General features: G+C 50.3%; 1 protein-coding gene across 3 annotated transcripts in view; it reads right to left on the bottom strand.

Moving 5' to 3' along the window:
• Cep68 (centrosomal protein 68) overlaps window positions 1–19507 on the bottom strand; it is a 31871-nt gene extending 12364 nt beyond the window's left edge. Inside the window, exons 1-4 of one of the 3 annotated variants that reach the window (XM_052734753.1) lie at window positions 19383–19507; window positions 5714–6074; window positions 2621–4108; window positions 1471–1639 (exon numbers count right to left, since the gene is read on the bottom strand). In XM_052734753.1, coding sequence (XP_052590713.1) covers window positions 1478–1639; window positions 2621–4108; window positions 5714–6031 — 1968 coding nt within the window. In that variant the 5' untranslated portion in view covers window positions 6032–6074; window positions 19383–19507 and the 3' untranslated portion in view covers window positions 1471–1477. The remainder of the gene's footprint in view (window positions 1–1470; window positions 1640–2620; window positions 4109–5713; window positions 6075–19382) is intronic. The other 2 variants (XM_052734751.1, XM_052734750.1) reach the window with 2 other exon arrangements.
• Window positions 19508–19799: the final 292 nt, after the last annotated feature.

Here is a 19799-nt window from a genome sequence, read left to right as displayed (position 1 = left end):
GAGTGAGTGAGGACAGGGACAGAGAGTGAGGGAGGACAGGGACAGAGAGTGAGTGAGGACAGGGACAGAAAGAGAGGACAGGGACAGAGAGAGAGGACAGGTACAGAGAGTGAGGACAGGGACAGAAAGGAGAGGGTGTGGGTTGGTCAAAATGAGAGCCCACACAAATCTGAGCACTCAGTCTTGGTCTAAGCAAGAGCCAAGAGAGCTCCTTCCTCAGTCCTGTCCCACTCCGAGGAAGGTGTGAGCATGCTGACATAGCTGTGTCCACACAGAGGCCTAAGCCTGACTGACATGCAGGAACAGCTCCTGGCTCAGGTCCTGGCTGGCTACAATGCACGATGCTTGTAGATGGCTACTTAGAAGTTAGTCAGTCACAGAGGGTCACGAGGGCTCAGATGGAGAAGTTTTATGCTTGTTCAGTCAGGCCAGGAAAGGCTACTGAGGTAAGTCAGACAGAGCAGTTCCTCTCCCTGAGGCTCCCTGAGGCAAGGGCTCCCTCCAGGCAGGCACAGACCGGCTGTGTCTGAACAAGAGAATCTTTAGGTTCAGCCTCCCTCTCCTTCCTCAAGTTTCTCTCTATTTCTATGCTGTATCTAGGAGCATTCCTGCCACGGCAGGACAGCTGGCCAGCCCAGGCTAGATTTTAGTAGACTGCAAAGGCAGAACACAAAGGCCCTCCCGTCCATGAGGTGTGGGCCCCCATGACGCTGAGTCAGAACTTGGTTGTCAATCTCACCCTCTTCTGCTGACTCAGTGTTAGGTTACAGAGATCTGATCTGGGTTCCCCTTCCCTGCCAGACTAGCAGCAGGTCTGGACCACACACACTGCCACCATGTGGTCAAAGTCAGCCACGTTTACCTGAGGTAGCAGTTACAGGAATTACTCTCCATTTCAATATACTTTAGTATCATTAACTAAAATTCACAGGTCTGAAATAACAGACCTCAATAACAGGCATAAAATAAAATCCTAATCCCCAAACACAGGCACAAACTGGTGTCAGATTTTGGGTTAAATTTGGCTTAAATCTGTCCTATCCTATCACACTGCCTGGTCTATGCTTGGATTCAGTATAGTTGTTTCAAAAGTACCAATCCAGTCGAGAAGAACTTCTGGTGATGCTGATGGGATCTGTGTCTCCACTGCCTTGTGTGGCAGCCAGTGCACAGCTGTGGTGCACATGTGACGTCACTGGATCGTCACCCGTGACTACTGTCTGTAAATGCCAGACTTAGGGTTCTAACGCTGAGAGATCTGCCTAAGTACCATGCAAATCCCTCCAAAGTATTTCTGATTCAAGACAAATATAATTTTCCTCTATCTGGTCTGGAAGTTCACTCACTTTATAGTGTTCAAAATTTAGAATTTGAAGAAGGCATCTTGATTAGATTTATTCAGATAAAATAGTCAACTGAGCTACAAGAGTCCAGTTACTTGAGATTTTATTTTGTAAGAAGTGACTTAACCTCCGTCTCAGGCGCGAGCAAGCCAGGAGCCAGGACCACACATTACCCGGTAAAGCTGCAGAGAAGCCTTGAGACCCGTAAGAGTGGCCCTGGGTGGAGGATTGAGGTCAGCAACTTCTGTGACACTATACAACCAGCAGATCAGCTCTTCCAGCTGACAGCAAAATGTCTGTGGAGACAAGAACACATGGTGGGCTGGACAGAGCTCAGTGATTAAGTCTGTCTACCATGCTCAGGGCCCAGTACCACAAAAACAATGTCCACATGGTGCACCTGAGTGAGCTGCTGTTTACCTTGTCTGAATGCTAGAAATCTCACCATTTTGGCATACAGATATCTTTCTAGAGTTTTCTCTCACAGGGTCATTTGTCTCCACCTCTACCCCATGACTCCAGACGTCCCGTCAGGACAATGAATGCCATACTCAGCCAGGTGACACCAAAAACAAAGGCTCAGAATACACAGTCCTGAGGGTGAGAATGGAACTATGGAGGAACAGGGACAAGGAGCAGCCGAGAAGAGCACGCTCGCCACACGAACCAGTTTTTGGATCAGGACTGTAGTGAGCAGCTGTTCCAGCTTTGCCCTGGAAGTACTACCCCCATTGAGGCTTCCGGTAACTGTCACGCCTACGAGGCGGGGCCGAGAGAGGAGCCGTAAGACCCGAGATCCGGATGTGCCAGCTCTCTTGGTCCCTGGATGCTGGAGGTAGACCAAGCAGAGTTCTCCAGGGAACACCGCTGTACTGCACTACACCTTTCCTGAACCCTGTAACCTATCCCTTCACTTGTAAGTTACCCCACAAAATAAACCTCCCTTTTAACTACGTGGAGTGGCCTTAATATTTCCACAAATACAGGACTGTTGTCAACCACTAAACTTTCTATTCAGAAAGCTGTCACATGATGAATGAGGGGTTCTAACTTCCTGCACCACAGTGAAAAAGTGTGCATCAACTTCCTTATCACCAAGGCACACGTAACATTGGTGCTACATGTGACCCAACTTCTCTGCCATCTTCTTACAACCATTAAAGGAGAATCCCTGTATTTGGGGGGGGGGGGGGGGTATGTTGGGGATGTTGAGACATGCTGTTGGTGGACTGGGGAAAGAACATTTATTCCAGAAGCTTCTCACTGAGCATCTTTACCTGCACACATTGCACCAGTGATGCTTTCTCCTGCCCTGTGTTCCGGGGAAGCTTCTCTCCAGCGACTGGCCCTGAGAACAGCCACCTGTCTGATGCAGCTAGCAAGGAGGGTTGCGTTTTCAGCAGTCCAGAAGAGACCCCGAGGGCCTGGCTGCTCATCATGCGACGTTTGCCTGTGGAGTCCTCAGGATGGACAGAGTTCACGAAGCAGGGGTTCTGGACCACAGGCCCTTGGAAGGCAGCACCACAAGGATGCTGCCTTTGGCTGGAGTCCAATGTGGGGGACACTGGCCCATCACTGTCTGAGACTTCCAGTGAACTGTGCTCCTCAGCAGCCCCAGTGGGGAGGCTCACGAAGGTGGGAATGGCACCTAAGCTGGACACCAAACTAGACACCGGAGTCAGCCTGGTGGGCAGGGCAAGGTACTCATCATCACTTCCCATCTCTTCTTCTGATGTCCACCCAGGCTTCACACGGGAGGGATGCCCAACATTCTGGCAGGCTCTCTTCTCCCTTTGTAGTCTGGGAAAGGGTAACCCCCTCTCCTTTTTCCTCAGCTGGGGAGAGCCCACACTGAGTTTCTTGCCTGTAGGTGGAGAGTCCTTTGTGTCCCTCCGGGCTGCCTCTCTCTTCTCCCAGGAAGCATTCTCAGTGCCTGAGGCTCTAGGGGTTGATGCATGCTGGTTCCAAGATGCCAGGCTTATGCTGTCCTGTTTCTGGGATACTCCCAAAGGCCAACGCTTAAGGCATGGGTCCTTGGCTCCAGAAAAGGGCAGAGCAGGTCCTTCTGCTGATAAGCAGTTGTGGGAGACATTAGTGGGAGACTTGAGAGTGCTCGCTGGGGAGACAGAAAAACTGTCCAGATCTACACCCGAGTCCTGCATGACAGGGTCAGCCAGCACATGACGCTCCAGTTGCTTTGGGAGCTGAGGCCCAGGCCTCAGTGGGTAAGTGTAGTCAAGGAGATCTTCATACTCTTTATTTGGGTTCCAGAGTGGGGAGTGGCGGTTAGGAGAGGGAGGCAGAGAATTTGGCAGCACACAGGCCCAGTACTCTGTCTGAAAGGAGAGTTGTCTCTTACCCAGGCCAGTAGCATCACCCCCAGGAGGCACAGGCTGTGGTGACCACAGGGGCTGAGGCCCTGTCCCCACCACAGAGGGGGCTCCTTGAGGTACAATCAACTCCTGAGAGGAGACCTTGGCAAAGGCGCTACTTTGAGGCTCTGCCTTCTCTTGGTGATCCTGGAGGCTGGTGCCCATTGAGGAGGCAGAGATGCTTCTGCCAGAGAGCTGAGGAGCACCTGGGCTCTCCATGGACTTCCCCTGTGAGATGTGAAGCTGCTGGCTGAGGCCCAGCACCTGAGGTGAATCAACTGGGGACAGGTCGTCTTCTCGGTCCGCATCATGCCCTGAGCAAACAGTTATAGTTCCAAGGACTTTAACCCTCTGAAGTAGGTCCTGGGAGGCAGGAAGCTTGTTTTCCTCCATCTACAATAACAAGGGAAAAGGCACTGAGGTGGAAATAAGCAGACTTTCTTTTTAAAAGAACAGTTTTCTTCTTTGAGGTAGAGAGAAGGGAGTGGGGGTAGGTCTCAGTGAAAACAAAGTAGGTCTAAGGATCCTATGGCCAAACCTCCTACTAAGTACACTTACCTGAGAAAACAAAGGAAGGAAGGGGAGACAGATGACTACAAGATGTGCCTGTGTGTCCAGAACAGTATTCAGGCAAGATCTCAGGTTCCTGCTGCTAGTGGTTAGTACCAAGACCCATCCTACCCTGGGAAATCTGCAACTGATCCCGAACCCATCTTTTCAAAAGTTATCCATTCACTTTGTGAGAGCAGAACCCAGTTATGCATGCAGAAGCTGGGAATCAATGCCTCTCCTTTCATCTCCCCGCCCTCCCAGCCCCCCACCCCACCCCCCCACCATCACCACTGACAGGAGATCCAGCAGGCTCCACCAGGGGGCACCCTGTTCAGCCCACATGCCCGTGCACTCTGGCAAAGTGAGTCCCTCAGTTTCTTTACTCTGGATTTTTAATCTCGGTGAGTAACTGAGCCCAGAGGAAGACAATAACTAACATAAGGACTTCGGAACCAGACTGACCCGATGTTAACGAACTATTTGTCCCACCTTCCAGAAGTTCAACTGAGAGAGAGCTTGCCTTCCCTGCCCTGTGGACACAGCACCAGCACTGCCTCCCCAAGGACTCACTGAGAAAACACTAAGAGCCCCTCACTAGCAGACAAGAGAACAGAAACCACAGCCTCTCTTGACAAGCAGCCACTTCCGGGCTTGCTGACCTGCTTCTTGACCCAACAAACAGGACTTAGAGGTGCCAGGGCCCTCCTTGACCCTTGCTTTCAACAGGTGGGCTAGGTACTATTCCCTCCCAGTCACGCTCAAGCCTTCTCACAGGACGGGGCTCCCGGAAGAGAGCAAGCAGCAGCCAAAGAACAAAGCACCAATCAAAGCTGTCCCTGGACCTTGACAGGCTGAACATGATGTTGTCAGAGCCAAGAGGAGCAGACCACTGGTCATTCTCCCACTACAAGGGATTCAAAGATTCAGAGACCTGCCTTTGGCCTTAGGGCATGGCAGGATTCTCTGCCTGTGTGGCTCTCACGGAGAGACTGCTACCTTGGGGTCTCCAGTCACGGAGGCCAGAGATGCTGCTGCTCATTAAAGGAGCTTCAGGGTCTGAGCAGTCCCAAGAGGGTTTGGCCTGGGAACCCACAGCCCTCTACCAAGTCTCCCTAGGGTCCCCTAGGAGCTTTCAGATCACCAAATCAGAAGCAGGATGGGGGTCCCCTTGTTAAGAGGTCCCTGACCCTAGTCCTCTGGGCAGCAGGCCCCTGATGAACTCTCACTGTCCTTAAGAGGTCCCCAGTGATTCCGGAACAGGAGATACTGCACAGAACCCCCTGCTGACTTCAAGGCCCAACTCTCCAAGGGAACCTGTTAAACACCTTGTAGCCAGGGTCCCACAACTCTCACCTTACAGTGACAGGCAGGGAACAGTCAAGGGAATACAGTGCATACCCAAAGGCTGCCCTGGCTCAGTTCCAGCCTCAACTCCTCAGTACTTACGTGGCTTCCTCCGGAGAGATGAAAGTCTCCAGTCTCCATGCTGGCAGAAGGAAGTGGGCCACTGAGGGCAGGCTCAGACCTATGTGCCACCGGTTCTCCGCTGGCAGTGTGGGCCTGTGACCAGAAAACTCCAGAGACGCAGCAGGTATCAGCCTCAGCCCTCCACGGCGGCCCTCCCTTGACTTCCAGATGCAGGGGCTGCTGTGGCTCAAGTCCTGGGGGCAGCAGCTCCTGTTCCCCGGAGTTCCACCTGCCACAGGATGGGACCTTCGTGTTGACAGATGCGTCTGCCTCGGCCACATCTTCACCTAGGGCCATGGAGCCTTCCCTAAATTGGCTTTTCCTTGAAGCCTTCAGGAACCTACAAAACAAGGAAAGGAGAGAGAAAAAGAAATTTTCTTCATGTGTCCAGGAAAACCTTGATTTTAAGTGAAGACAAACTTCACTGGCCAAAGGAAGTTCCACATTCTGGCTTTTCCTCAGCCCAGATCCTTCCAAAAAGGATGCCTTAGTACACGACTTTGTCCTCTGTCACTGTGGTATAGTCTCCTTAGAGTCAGGACAGTGTGACCACGCAAAAGGTTTGGCCAGCCTACTGCACAAGTCAAAAAACCAGGCAACAGACGAAAAAAAGTATTATAAACCAGCTGATCTGGGTTTAAGACACATATTCCAAGGCCATCTTCCATGCCTGGAGCTGAAGGGAGAGGAGTACACACGTGGGAAGGGTGAGTGCAGGCCAGCGGGTGCCTTCTCACAGGTGGAGGTCTGTGATTAAAGACACACTTGACCCTAACTGTCTGCTCAGAAGATGCTATTCAGTTCTGCAAATCTCAGAACAGGTCATTATTTCCTAGGGCCATTCTTCGCACTGGTTAGTTTCCCATTTGCTGTTCTTGACATTATACATGGACAGCCTGGAGGGAGAGATGGCTACACAAAGCCCTCTTGTGGTTACCAAACTCACTCAGGTGAAATGAAATGGGCTGGAGCACAAGGCCTTGCCTCAGTGTGCAGCCCAGATGCAATTCAGAGACACACCTGGGCCCTATGTGTGTTGCCCCAACCTCATTAAGATGTCTAGCTGGTCTTTGCCATGCACAGCCCCCAGGGGTGCTCTCATGTCAACGGAACGGCTTGTTGGTTAACAACTTGAGTCTTGTCCCTTCTACCCTACAGGATAGCAAGTTCAGGTATGCCTGGGCTTCTACTGGGCTCCGGAGGATGCTCCTAACTATTCTTGGTGGGAACAGGAACCACACCCAGACTGTGGACCAGATGGAGCCCCAATGATGATCCAATGACCAGCAACAGATCAGCACCCCTTCTTGGGCTGCCTTAGTGTAAGCTGACCTCGGCAGCCTCAGGAAGCCATGGAAAGCTGGATGACAGCGGGTGAATTCATGTGAGAAAGGACAGTAGCCCAGGCAGTCATGGTGAGGGAGCTGCTGGGGGAAGGAAGGAAAGCGCCACAGGAATTCTGGATCTACAGAGTGCTCCAGGACAACAGAGGGATACTAGGCTGGCATCAGCAGGTCTGGGCACTGGTGGAATGACAGGGGGATGTCTAACCTGGCAGTAAGCCACCTGCAGAGCACTGGGACCAACCTCAAGACTCAAACCTGGACAGGAACAGCCTTATTTCCCTCAGAGACTAGCGTGGAAAAGGAGGTTGCAAGTGGCAACACAGGAAGTTGGCAAGGAGGGTAGGAGTGGCCATGTCAGGCCCATCCAGTTTGGCTTTAGTACCAGGAAATGCAACCCAGGTAGACTATGACATTTCTACTCCTCCCCAACCCGGCACATGGGGCTCCAGGCCATTCTGACGTGACTGCAGAGAAAAGCATGGACTTGAAATGCAATCAGCTCACTCTTGGAAGTCCCGGATCCTTCAGGGGCTAATCAGACCCTGCCCTGTTTCCTTTTTATGGTAGAAACAGCACCCAACCCTTCACATAACAAGCGAAGTCTTCACCACTGAACAGTCCCACAAACAGTGGGCAGTTCAAGCAGTTCTGCAGGCAAGCAGTGCTGTTAGTTTCTGTGTGTGACTCCTATCACACGACACATATGCAGACAGGTATTTCCACACATACACCTTTAGTATAAAAGTGCTGAACAGGGCAGGACATACCATTCAAAACCTTGGACTCCCCTCACTCCCCACAAAAAGAGAAGAGTACTAGGGATTGGCCCCAGAATCCTCGGAGCTCGTTTGGAGACCTAAGGACAGCATAGTTACTGCTATCCTTATCAAAGAGCAGTCCTCATGTTAGAGCAAAGCCGTCCCCTTCAACCATGACGGACACACACAGCACAGAGAAGAAGAAAGGGGACACCTGCCTGACCAGCCAGAGCCACTTTATCAACTCTGGCTATCAATGGGGTGACAGATAAAGGCAGATTAGATTGCCCTCACAGCCCAAACCTAGAATCGTGTGCATGCTGTGGAGTCAGGGTCAGAGCTGTGTGGCTCCAGAACCCAAGCTCTTGATGAACCAAACAAGGATAAGTGAGAAAACAAACCAAAGGCACCCAGAGCAGAAGAGGGTGGAGAACAGGAGGGAGACTTTGATGAGAAGTTTCCATGGAGCCACATCCTCACCGTGGGGCTCTTCAAACAGCTGCACATATTACTTATTTGTGTGTGTGCGCGTGTGTCTGTGTGAGAGCGTGTGTGTGTACCTGTGTGAGAGCTTGTGCATGTGCACGTATGGCCCACAGAAGCCAGAAGACATCCGATCTCCTGGAACTGGAGTTACAGGCTGCTTGACAAGGGTCCTCTGGAAGATCAGCGAGCAAACTGCTGACCCACCCCATCTCTCCAGCCCCGGCACCAGTTTTGGATAACTACAGCTGACCTATCAGATGGACAATTTAGGATGAAGACAACCTAGCTATCATTTTCTGGTTGCTACTTCTTTCTCCATTTCTATCAACTCTCAATGGTCACGGCTCCCTAATGCCCCTAACAAGAATGGTGTTAAGACTTGGTCCTGCAGTAAAATGAAGCTGAGCAAGGCAAGGATCAAATACCTAAAAAAAAAAAAAGTATTTATTTGTTCCTGCAGTATAAATGCGAGCAGATGCGTATGCCATGCCATGCCGTACATGGAGGTCAGAGAACAATTTGTAAGAGTCTGTTCTCTCCATCTACCCTCTGGACTTCCAGGGATAAGACTCAGGTCATCAGGCTTAACAGCAAACACCTTTCTTTACCTGACCAGCCACCTCAACAGTCCTACTTTGTTTCAATGACAAGTTGTTAAAAATTCTGTCTTGCCTGGAGGTCATTATTCACAAAAGGTTTCACACTTGTCCTAGGGAGGGCAGCATGGAGAGCTACTGTAGCTCTCAAAGACTGCTGAGTAAACCCTCCTAAGTAACCTGCAAGGAGGCTGAATCCTGAACTAGGTTAACTAAGTGGCCAGAGGCCCTGTTATCCAGGTGTGGTGGTTTGATTGAGAATGGCCCTCACAGATGTATGTGAATGCTTGGTCCCTAGTTGGTATAACTTGCTTGGGAAGGATCAGGAGGTGTGGCCTTGTTAAGGAGGAAGAGTGTCACTGGAGGTGGGCTCTGAGGTCTTAAAAGTCCATGCCAGGCCCAGTCTCACTCTCTGCCTCCAATTTCTGGTCCGGATGTAAGCTCTCAGCTACTGCTCCAGTGCCATGCCTGCCTGCCTGCTACCATGCTCCCCACCATGACAGTCATGGAAGCACCATCTGAAACAGTAAATAAGCCATCAATTAAACGCTCTCTTTTCTAAGCTGCCTTAGCTGTCATAGTGTCTTTTCATAGCAACAGAACAGTAACTAAGACACCAGGTAAAATCTGAAATTCGGAGCTGAGGTCAAGCCCTAACCACAAAGTGCAAGGAAAAGGAGCAACTGCAAACTGTCCTCTGGCCTGCACACACACACACACACACACACACACACACACACACACTCACAATACACCCTCACCCACTCCTGCAGTGCTGCCTCATCTTCCAGAGGCCCCAAGTTCTATTCCCAGTACCCATGGCAAGCAGCTCACAATTGTCTGTAACTCCAGTTCCAGGAGATCAGATGTCTTCTGGCTTCTGTGGGCCATACATGCACATGCACAAGCTCTCACACAGGCGCGCGCACACACACAAATAAGTAATATGTACAGCTGTTTGAAGAGCCCCACGGTGAGGATGTGGCTCCATGGAAACTTCTCATCAAAGTCTCCCTCCTGTTCTCCACCCTCTTCTGCTCTGGGTGCCTTTGGTTTGTTTTCTCACTTATCCTTGTTTGGTTCATCAAGAGCTTGGGTTCTGGAGCCACACAGCTCTGACCCTGACTCCACAGCATGTACACGATTCCAAGTTCAGGAGGTGAGAGTGATCTGGCTGCAGAAAAACCAATGTAATAAACAGTTTTTCTTTTAAAAAGGCCTCATAGTCAATGATTTTCACTGAAATGGTACTTTATAGGTGGTTATTCTCCCAGTTTGGAAAGTCAAATCCTTTACAACCTGATTTATTAATCTGCCTGATAAATCCTGTTCTATCCTGTGTCAGTTACTTGTCTTGTTGCTGTGACAAATGCCGGTCATGCAGCTAAGGAAGCTGGCTCAGGAGTGTGGTCCGTCACTGTGGGGCAGTCTGTAGGAGCACCTGGGGCTGCTGGTTATACTGCATCTGCAGTAGGAAGCAGAAAGTGAGGAATGACAGGGCTCAGCTCTCTTCCTTCTCACCATCTGGGACCCCAGCCACAGCCAAGGGGGCATCCCACCTCAATTAACCCAATCTAATAATCCGATATAGGTGCACCTAAAAGACAGTTTCCTACATGACTCCACATCCTAACTCATAACATCATAACTCCACATCACAACAGTAACCATCCTAACTCCACTGCCTGTCAACTTGACACACAAACACACTTAGCTGTAAAGCCATCACCTTCCTTCCCTTGTAACCCACCCCCAAAAGATTCACAGCCATCTCATTATGCAAAATACATTCAGTCCAACATAAAAAATTAACACTCTTGCCGGGGGGTGGTGGTGGTGGTGGCGGCGGTGGCAGTACACGCCTTTAATCCCAGCACTCCGGAGGCAGAGCCAGGCAGATCTCTGTGAGTTCCAGGAAAGGCGCAAAGCTACACAGAGAAACTCTGTCTCGAAAAACCAAAAAAAAAAAAAAAAAAAAAAAAAAAATTCACACTCTTTAACCATTCCAAGCCAGGCGGTGGTGGCGCACGCCTTTAATCCCAGCACTCAGGAGGCAGAGGTGGGTGGATCTCTGTGAGTTCAAGGTCAGCCTGGTCTACAAGTAAGTTCCAGGACAGCCAAGACTACAGAGAAACTCTGTCTCGAAAAACCAAAAACAATTCCAACACTGTTTAAACATGTAACTGCTAGGGGCTGGAGAGATGGCTCTGTGGTGAAGAGCACTGACTACTCTTCCAGAGCACCCAGGTTTGATTCCTAGCATCTACATGATGGCTTACAACCATCTGTAACTCCAGTCCCTGGGATGTGTGTGTGTGTGTATGTGTGTGTGTGTGTGTCTATGTGTGTAACAGCTGATTCTCTTCTGAAACTCAGCAAATTTGTGAGCTCCTGTACAATAAAACACAAAGTTATATACTTCCAGTATACAATGGTATAGAATATATATTCCCAAAGGGAAGAATTGGGGGACAGCAAGGAATAAGACCAAAGCAAGACCAAACACAGCAGGGCAAACACCAACTGCTGCAGCTAGCTTCATGGGAGCTGGCATCTGGACCCATCATGGAATACTCTGGGTCCCAAAGGCTTAGGTAGCCCTGTCCCTACGGATGCCTACCTAGCCTCTCTCTTGAGTAGGCTCCAGCCCACACATGCAGCTTTCCTTTGCAGGTGTACTATGACCTTGGCCACTGCCAGCACAGAAAATAAACAATGAAATCTGTCCCTCTTTCTGAGAAAGGCCTGTACAGCACAGAACTGCTAACCGAGGGACCACCCATGCTTTGGCATCTTCCAGAGCCCTCTAAAATTCACTATTAAGGCCCTCCATGAGTTCCCAGAACCTGCAGAGGCTAGGAGTGACCAAGTGGCTTTCTGCTGTCCCACAGTAAAACTATGTTCAGCATCATGTGTATGTTAACACCAGGGGTGTGACACCTGCTCTTTCCTGGTATCTGCTGCATCGCCCTCAAGCAAGCTTGTCCCAGTTGTCTAGTTCCTTCCCACACATTCCTGTTCAGAGCTCCGAGGAGAGGACTGGCCAGGGGGGCGGGGCACTGTTTCACTTCTGACTTAGATGGATGAGTGATTCACCAAGAGCGGGTCTCTCAACAAAGAAAAAATCTCCTGCGATGATTCTTTAAATCAGTTCCCCTGGAAACAACTGCATTTATCCAGCTGTCAGCAGCAGTTCCATTTTGACAAGTGCTGTCCCTGTACCTGCGGCCACTGACAGCCACCTGTGCTTTCAGTTTAGGACCTCGACAATGAACTTCACACGAGTCACAGGGACAGAGAGAAATGCCACAAATACCCAGTGCAGACCGTGTCTAACAAGCAAGAATGGGGAAAGGAATGGTGCAAGAACTGAACTCGGGAGGACACGTGGCCTCAAGGTTTCTAAGAGTCAAAGTAGAGGCCAAGTGAGGCAGGACGGCAGCATGGAAGAGGGCAGACCTGGGATGACAAGAGAAGACAGGCCTGAGAGGGCCCTGAGGCTGGCTGGCTGCGTGCAGGGTGCGCACCAGCAAAACTGTGGCCATAGATTTAAAAAAAAGGGGAGGTTGCCGGGCGGTGGTGGCGCACGCCTTTAATCCCAGCACTGGGGAGGCAGAGCCAGGTGGATCTCTGTGAGTTCGAGGCCAGCCTGGTCTACAGAGTGAGATCCAGGACAGGCATCAAAACTACACAGAGAAACCCTGTCTCGAAAAACAAAAAACAAAAAAAAAAGAGGCAGGTGACCAGTGGTCAAAAGCAGCTGCTTTCCAGCTGTTCCCTCCCTGGCTGCAGGTCCTAGAACCCCCAGGGCTCTAGCTTGGCTATCGTTCCCCATGGGGTAGATGACCTGGGGCCCTGCAGACAAAATCAAAGTATGATTATGGTGTCTCCTGTGGCATGTCCACGGATCACATCCTCTCCAGGACCCTGGGGCATCATTGTATCTACTCCCTTCTTCCTCCTGGGACTGCTTCTTTACATTTTTCTTTACCTGTGGTCTCCACAGATCACTGTGCTGGGGAGGCCAGGGGTCAGGCTACTTGAGTGCCTGCCCTCCCTTTCTCAGATACTTACTTGCCTGTTGGCTGGCAGACTAGGATCACCACATAGTCTCATAGCAAGGTCAATGTCCTATCTTATCACAGCTCTGCAGATGGCTCTGGAGATGTGAAACTGCCATTCTATAAGGAGCTTCGCTGAGCTCTGACTATCCCTCAAGCCTAAGCTCTCTAGCCTCAGCAGTCAGCAGACTGTCTCTGTCCAGCAAGTCAAACACACGGACACACTGAAGGCTGACCATCTGATCACCAGGTTCAAGCTCTGCCCCTGGGGCAGAGCAGGAACTGCTGTCCAGAACTCAAGCTGCTTCCACTGTTAGCTGTTTCACAGGACTGCCCCTTATCCATCAGGCTTCTGTAATCACAGCACTAAGTTAAGGGCCAGCATAGGGGGCGAGGCAAGATGATTCAACTGGTAAGGGCACCTGTCACCAAGCCCCAGGACCCAAATGGAGGAAGGAGAGAAACGCTCTCACAAACTGTCCTCTGACCACCATACGCATGTGTGCCAACTCCAACTCCACACAAAATAAATGGCTGATGTGATGGCAATTCCTGGGGAGAGCTGGAGTGAGGGATAGATATAATCAACATACATTGTATATACACATGAAATTTTCTTCCTTAAAATTTATTTTAGAGGTTTTACTTTTTTTTGTTTTACAAGTATTTTGCTTGAATGTATGTCTGTGCATCATATGTATGTAGTACCTACAGAAGCCAGAAGAGGGTTGGATCCCCTGGAACTGGAGCTGCAGACAGTTGTGAGATACCATGTGGGTGTTGGGAGTTGAACCTGGGTCTTTTAGAAGAGCAGCCAGTGCATGTAACTGCTAAGCCATCTCTCTAGCCCCTATATGAAATTTTCAAAAAACTGAAAATTTAAAAACGCTTCAGCCTTGTGACCCTGTGATGGGGCATTGGCGGTGCCTCGACACGGGCAGGCAGTGGTGGTCCAGGGCCTGGTGCATACTATCAGAGTCTCTTCATATTGCAACAGAGGGCCCCAGGAAAGGGCCTGGGCCCCATACAAGGACAGCTGCAGGGTGTGATGGCAAGGGAAGGTGACTACCATGTGCAATCGCTATACAAACATGTGTTTGCAGGACTGAAGCTTGGAACAGTTCACATGCCCCTACTACTGCCAGGAGAGGAGACCCCAGAGCTGAACTCTAATGGGGAAGAGCGATAGGCTGCCAGGGTCACAGGCTGTGGCTGCTAAAAACCTACTGAGGTCTTCATCTTCACGTAGGCCCACTAGACAAGATCTGGGGCATGCAAGAGCTGACAGAGTACACACCCAGAAGGGTCCTGACCCAGGCGACCAGTGGCTTTGTTTTTTTCAAGACAGGAGCTCACTATATAGCCTTAGATGGCCTGGAACTCATTATGTAGATCAGGTTGGCCTTGAACTAGAGATCCACCTGCCTCTGCCTGCTGGGATTAAAGGCATGTACTTATACTATTAAGAATGGCACTCACGGGCTGGAAAGATGGCTCAGTAGTTAAGAGCATTGGCTGTTCTTGCAGAGGACCCTGGTTCAATTCCCAGCACCAACATGGCAAACTCCAGTTCCAAGAGATCTGGCACCCTCACACAGACACCAATGCACACAAAATAAAATAAATCTTTTTTAAAAAGGCACTCAGTATCAAGCATCCTGTGTGCAGACTCCCCAAGAGACTGTCAACAGAAACGCTGTTTCTCCTGAGCAGCACCCACTTTCTATTTTCTTTTTAAGACTTGTTTTCCTTTTAAATATATGGCTATTTTGCTTCCGTGTATGTCTGTGTCTGTGGTACCCACAGAAGTTAGAAGAGGGTGTCAGATCCCCTGGAACTGGAGTTACAGACGGTTGGGAGGCCCCATGGGTACTGAATCTGGGTCCTCTAGAACCCCTAACCTCTGAGTCATCTCTCTAGCCCCAGTACCCTTTAAAACTTATTTATTTCTTGAGATTATAATATTACCTCATTTCTCCCTTTCTGAGAACTGGGTTCAGTTCTCAGCACATACGTGGTGACTCACAACCATCCAGTTGTGAACGGGAGCCAGTTCCAAGAGATCCAATGCCCTCTTCTGGCCTCCATGGGCACACTGCACAGGCATGGCACACTTACAAACACAAAGACAAAACACTTACACGCACAAAATCTTCTCAATGGAATCTTGTTACAGGGCTGGAGAGGTGGCTCAGCTGCTAAGAGAATTTATTGCTCTTGCAAGAGGACCTGGGTTTGGTTTCCAGCACCCACCTTGGGCATCACATAGTGACCTGTAATTCCAGTTCTAGAGACTCTAATGTCCTCTTCTGACCTCGGTGGGCACCTGTACTCACATAATGTCCATACAGACAAGTAGGCACACACATTAAAAAAACAAAACTTATTACAATAAAAATATATTAGAAGGCCAGAGAACTAGCTCAGCAGGTACAAGTACTTGCTGCACAAGTCTGGCCACCAGCTTGGACCCTGGAGCCCACGGAAAAGCAGGACATGGTGGTGCATGTCATTCAAGCACTACTATGACAAGGGAAGAACAGAGAGGAGAGTCCCCTGGGGGCTTATGGGCAAGTAAGCCTGGAGCAGGTATGCATCAGAGCAGCAAACACAAGAGAGACTGTCTTAAAAGCCAAGGGGAAGGTAAGCAGCAACATTCAAGGATGTCCTCTAACCTCCACAGGAACACCAAGGCACGTACCCAACCACGCGCACACACAGACCACAAACACAAACACATACATACATACTTGAACTTTATTTTTTATTGATGTGTTTGTATGCTCACAAGTGTGTGTGCCTACAAAAGCTAGAAGACCCCTGGAGAGGAGTTAGAGGCTGTGAGTCACCTGACACAGTCCTGAGAACCAAACACCAATCTTCTAAAAGCACTCCTAACTACCTAGCCATCTCTCCAGCCTTAGAGGGAGCTTGAGTGGTAGTGCACACCTACAATCCCAGTACTCAGGAGGCTGAGGCAGGAGGATAGAGACTTGAAGGTTGGCCTGGCTAATTTGGCTAGTACCTTAGATACCTCAAGTAATTTTCAGGAATAAGACAAAGAACTTAGCCGAGCATGATGGCACAAGCCTTTAATCCCAGAATTAGGGAAGCAGAAGCAGACAGATCTCTGTGAATTCGAAGCCAGGCCAGTCTGGTCTACACATTGATATCCAGGTCACTCAGGACTATATAGAGAACCTGTCTCAAAAAACAAACAAACAAACAAACAAACAAAATAAGCCAGGTATGGGGCCACACATATTTTCCCAGAATTAAATAAGCTAAGGCTAGAGAAGTGGCTGAAACTCAAGGCAAGCCTGGGCTACAGAGTACCAGACTAGCCAAGGCTACAAAATAGAACCCTGTCTCATCTCACAAAAACAAACCAACAATGTCAAGATGGCCCAGTGGGTAAGAGCACTTGCCATGCAGGCCTGAATCCCAGAGTTTAATCCCAGGAACTCACAGTGGAAGGAGGGTGGACTCTCAGAGGCTGTCTCCTGCCCTCTACACATGCGCTGTGGCACACATAACCATACACGTACGCACAATGAAAAAAACCTTTAAGCTCAGTGGTAGAACACATGCTTAATATGCACAAGGGAACTGGGTTAAACCTCAACAACAGCAATAAATGAATAGTACCCGTTTACCAGTAATTCTAAAAGTTAAACTCAAAAGGAATATATTTTATGGGATGAAGCACAGTTCTATCCCAGAATTGTAAACTAAAACCAATCCATAGCTTTAAAAACAAAAACAAAAAGCAAATGCAGACCCTTAGGTTAGTATCTGCCCAAGTGTAACCTACAGCCAGACACAGTGGCTCATGCTTCTAATCCCGGCATCTAGAGGCTGGGGTAGGACCACTAGAGTGTGAAGCCAGACTCAGCTGTAAAAAGAAAAACCAAAACAATGTGTAATCTAGGACCAGGCATCCACATCACCTCAGAGTTTGCTGAGAATGCAGTCTTAAGCCCCCAGAGCCTGGAATCTGAACCCGCATAGTAGGATCTTCAGATAAATTGCTAAACAGTTCTTTCTGTTCCTCAAACCCCAAGGTAGTAAGCGGGACTGTTACAGCCTCCTCGAAAGGCTCAACTAGAATGGCTTTATGACCACGGAGTACATGCCTAGCACAGGGCAGCACACAGGAAGACATGTATGCCTGTGCAGCAGACACCTGAAAAAGCTCACCTTTGTGGCCCAATTTTAATGGTTAGCTACAGAATGTCAAAGTCTGGGGAACCCCAGAAAGAGTAAGAGTCCTTAGGAGGAGTCAAGGTAAATTTTGGAACAGTAAAACCAGAATTGCATACTTGAATCTTTCTTCTGAGTTACAAGGAAGGAAGGGAGAGATAATTTAAAGACAAGCAGGCATGCCAAAGGGAATTACAGATGGAAGGAATATATGTTTCAGTCTCTTTCCTGAGACACAGGAGAACCAAAGTGAGGCAGTATTGCCCAGGGGTGATGGTCCACATTTGTCTGCCTAGCAAACAGAAGGGTTTCCTCCACTCTTCATGTTGTCTGTGAGAAACTTTGAAGACAATAAGACAGTTTCTCCATGAGAACATATTAATAAAGAAGCTATTCACAACTCAATTTCATATGCTGTTTCTACATTTCCTTGGTGACTCTCACCCTCAGGGTTTTTTCAGTCACATTGGGCTCTCTGTACTCCTACAGTCAATCTTACCCTGAAGGCAGACAAGTGACAAGTGGCTCATCCCTTTGCTGTTACATGATGATTAAGAGACTAATTACAAGTGAGTTTATCAAGCTGGGCATCAGGCCTATAATGCCAACACTTTGGGACCCTGAGGCAGAAGGATTAACTCTAGTTCCAGACAAGCCTGGGCTACATGATTCACTAAACCAGGCATGATGGTCTATCTTATAACTCCAGCACTAGGGAGGCTGAACCAGGAAGAATGCCCAATCAGAGCAGCCTGGGCTACACAGGAAGACTGCCTCAAAAATAAATAATACAACTGTAAACTTAACCAATTATTTCTCACTTACTGATCTTGAATGGATGTTAAGACCTTAGAAAAATAAATCTCTGATACTTTGGCAGGTTGGTACTTGGGGGTGGGTGTGTGTGTTATTTTGAGACAGAATCTCTTGTGTTACTTAGCTCTGGCTATCCTGGACTTACTATGTAGACCAGGCTAGCCTCAAACTCAAAAATCCACCTTCCCCTGCCTCCCGAGTGCTCCAAAGGTCCCTTGAAATACCTCTTTTTAATCTTAGGTTTTTTATAATCCATGGAATTGCTACTATCATTCTACCTACCTACTTTTTTGAGGAGGTCGTGCTGCGCCTGAATTCCACTTTACAGAGGAGGAAACTGAGATACAAAGAAGTTAACTTATCCAGAATTAGTAGCTTGGAAGGGATTGAAGTTTGATTCGATTCGGAGAGCTCAGCGGCTCCCCGAACCTGTAAGAATAACCCAACAACTCAAAGGATTTGAAAGTTCCTGTTTTCTCAGCTTTCGGCTTCCTTCCCTCACAGACCTTGCATCCTGCTAGGGGCTGGGGCAACCACAACACAGTGCCATGTGTCGAAACAGAGGCCCATAAAGGCTGCCCAGAGAAGGTTGAGGGAAAAAGAGAAGGGTAGGGAAAAACTTTTTAAAAGCTCTCCTGATGTGAGGCTGAATTCCTTCCACTATTCCCAAGTGACTCAGAATTTAACCCAGACTGCTGGAGAGAATGAGAAGTGACTTGTATTTATTGTAACCAAGCTCAAACCGAAAAAGTGTCCCAAGCTGTCAGGAGGTATCAGATCATCCCCTTTCGCGTCTTCGCACCCCCATCAACTCCCAGTGAGGTCTACCCTGCTCCGGCACTGGCCGTTTCCCGCTCGTTTTTATTATAAACCGCACACTGAATTAAACCTGGGCTGGTAATTATAAAGGACTTCTACCAGGTCTGAGGCATGTGCCCCCGGGCTGCAGGGACTGGTTTACAGGTGGCAGCTGACAAGAACAGATCTTCGAGATAACAAATGAGACGCCTTGCTTTCCTCCGCGGCTGCGTTCACTGTGCCAGGGAGGCAGCGGCCGCCGACTTGCGAGCGGCCGTGACCTGCCGATCCCCCGCCACCAAGGTCGACGCGCGCCCAGCTGCGCGCCGGCCAGATGTGCGGCCCCGCGCGCTCCGCAGGCCGCGCCGGCCCTCGGCCGCCCGCCCGGCCCCGCCGCTCGCCTCCGCCCCGCACGCCCCGCAAGATGGAGGCCAAGGCCCGAGGCGCCCCCACCCCGGCCAGCCTTTGTGCCCTCCAGGCCGCGGGCCGCGCACAGGGCCCCACGCCGCGCCGCAAGCGCGCGGGGGCGGCCCGGGTCTCGACTCTCGGCGCCGCGACACTCGCGCCGGCTACGGCCTATTTACCTCACTTCGAACCGAACCGTCGCGCGTCCCGAGAGGCCCGGGGAGTTGGGCCGGGGTCCCAGGCGGCGCCTGCCAGCCTCCCGGGGGCGCCCGCGCTCTAGCGGGAGGAAAGACCGAGCGCCCGCCACGCCCTCCGCCCCGCCCCTCCGCGGAGGACGCCCGAGGCACCCGCCAATCCGAGCCCTCGGCGAGGAGGCTTCACCAATCCGCAGCCAGCTTCGGCTGCGAGAGCCCGCCCCCTGAGCGGCCCAGGCCTATGGGAGGTTGGGCCTTCTGTGGGCCGCCGCCACCGCCCCGACGCTCGTGCCAGGCGGGCGGTTCGCGGTCCCCGCGCCCACGAGGGTGGCCCGGCGCGCGCGCGCTCTCCTCGGGTCGGCTTGCGGAGGGCGCCGTGGGGGTGAGCCCTGCGCTTGGGCC

The sequence above is a fragment of the Peromyscus californicus genome, unplaced genomic scaffold, assembly GCF_007827085.1.
Source record: "Peromyscus californicus insignis strain IS unplaced genomic scaffold, ASM782708v3 Scaffold_13__1_contigs__length_99412109, whole genome shotgun sequence".
Classification (NCBI taxonomy): Eukaryota; Metazoa; Chordata; class Mammalia; order Rodentia; family Cricetidae; genus Peromyscus; species Peromyscus californicus.
Note: the sequence above shows the minus strand (reverse complement) of the source record. Positions and strands in the feature narration are given on the sequence as shown.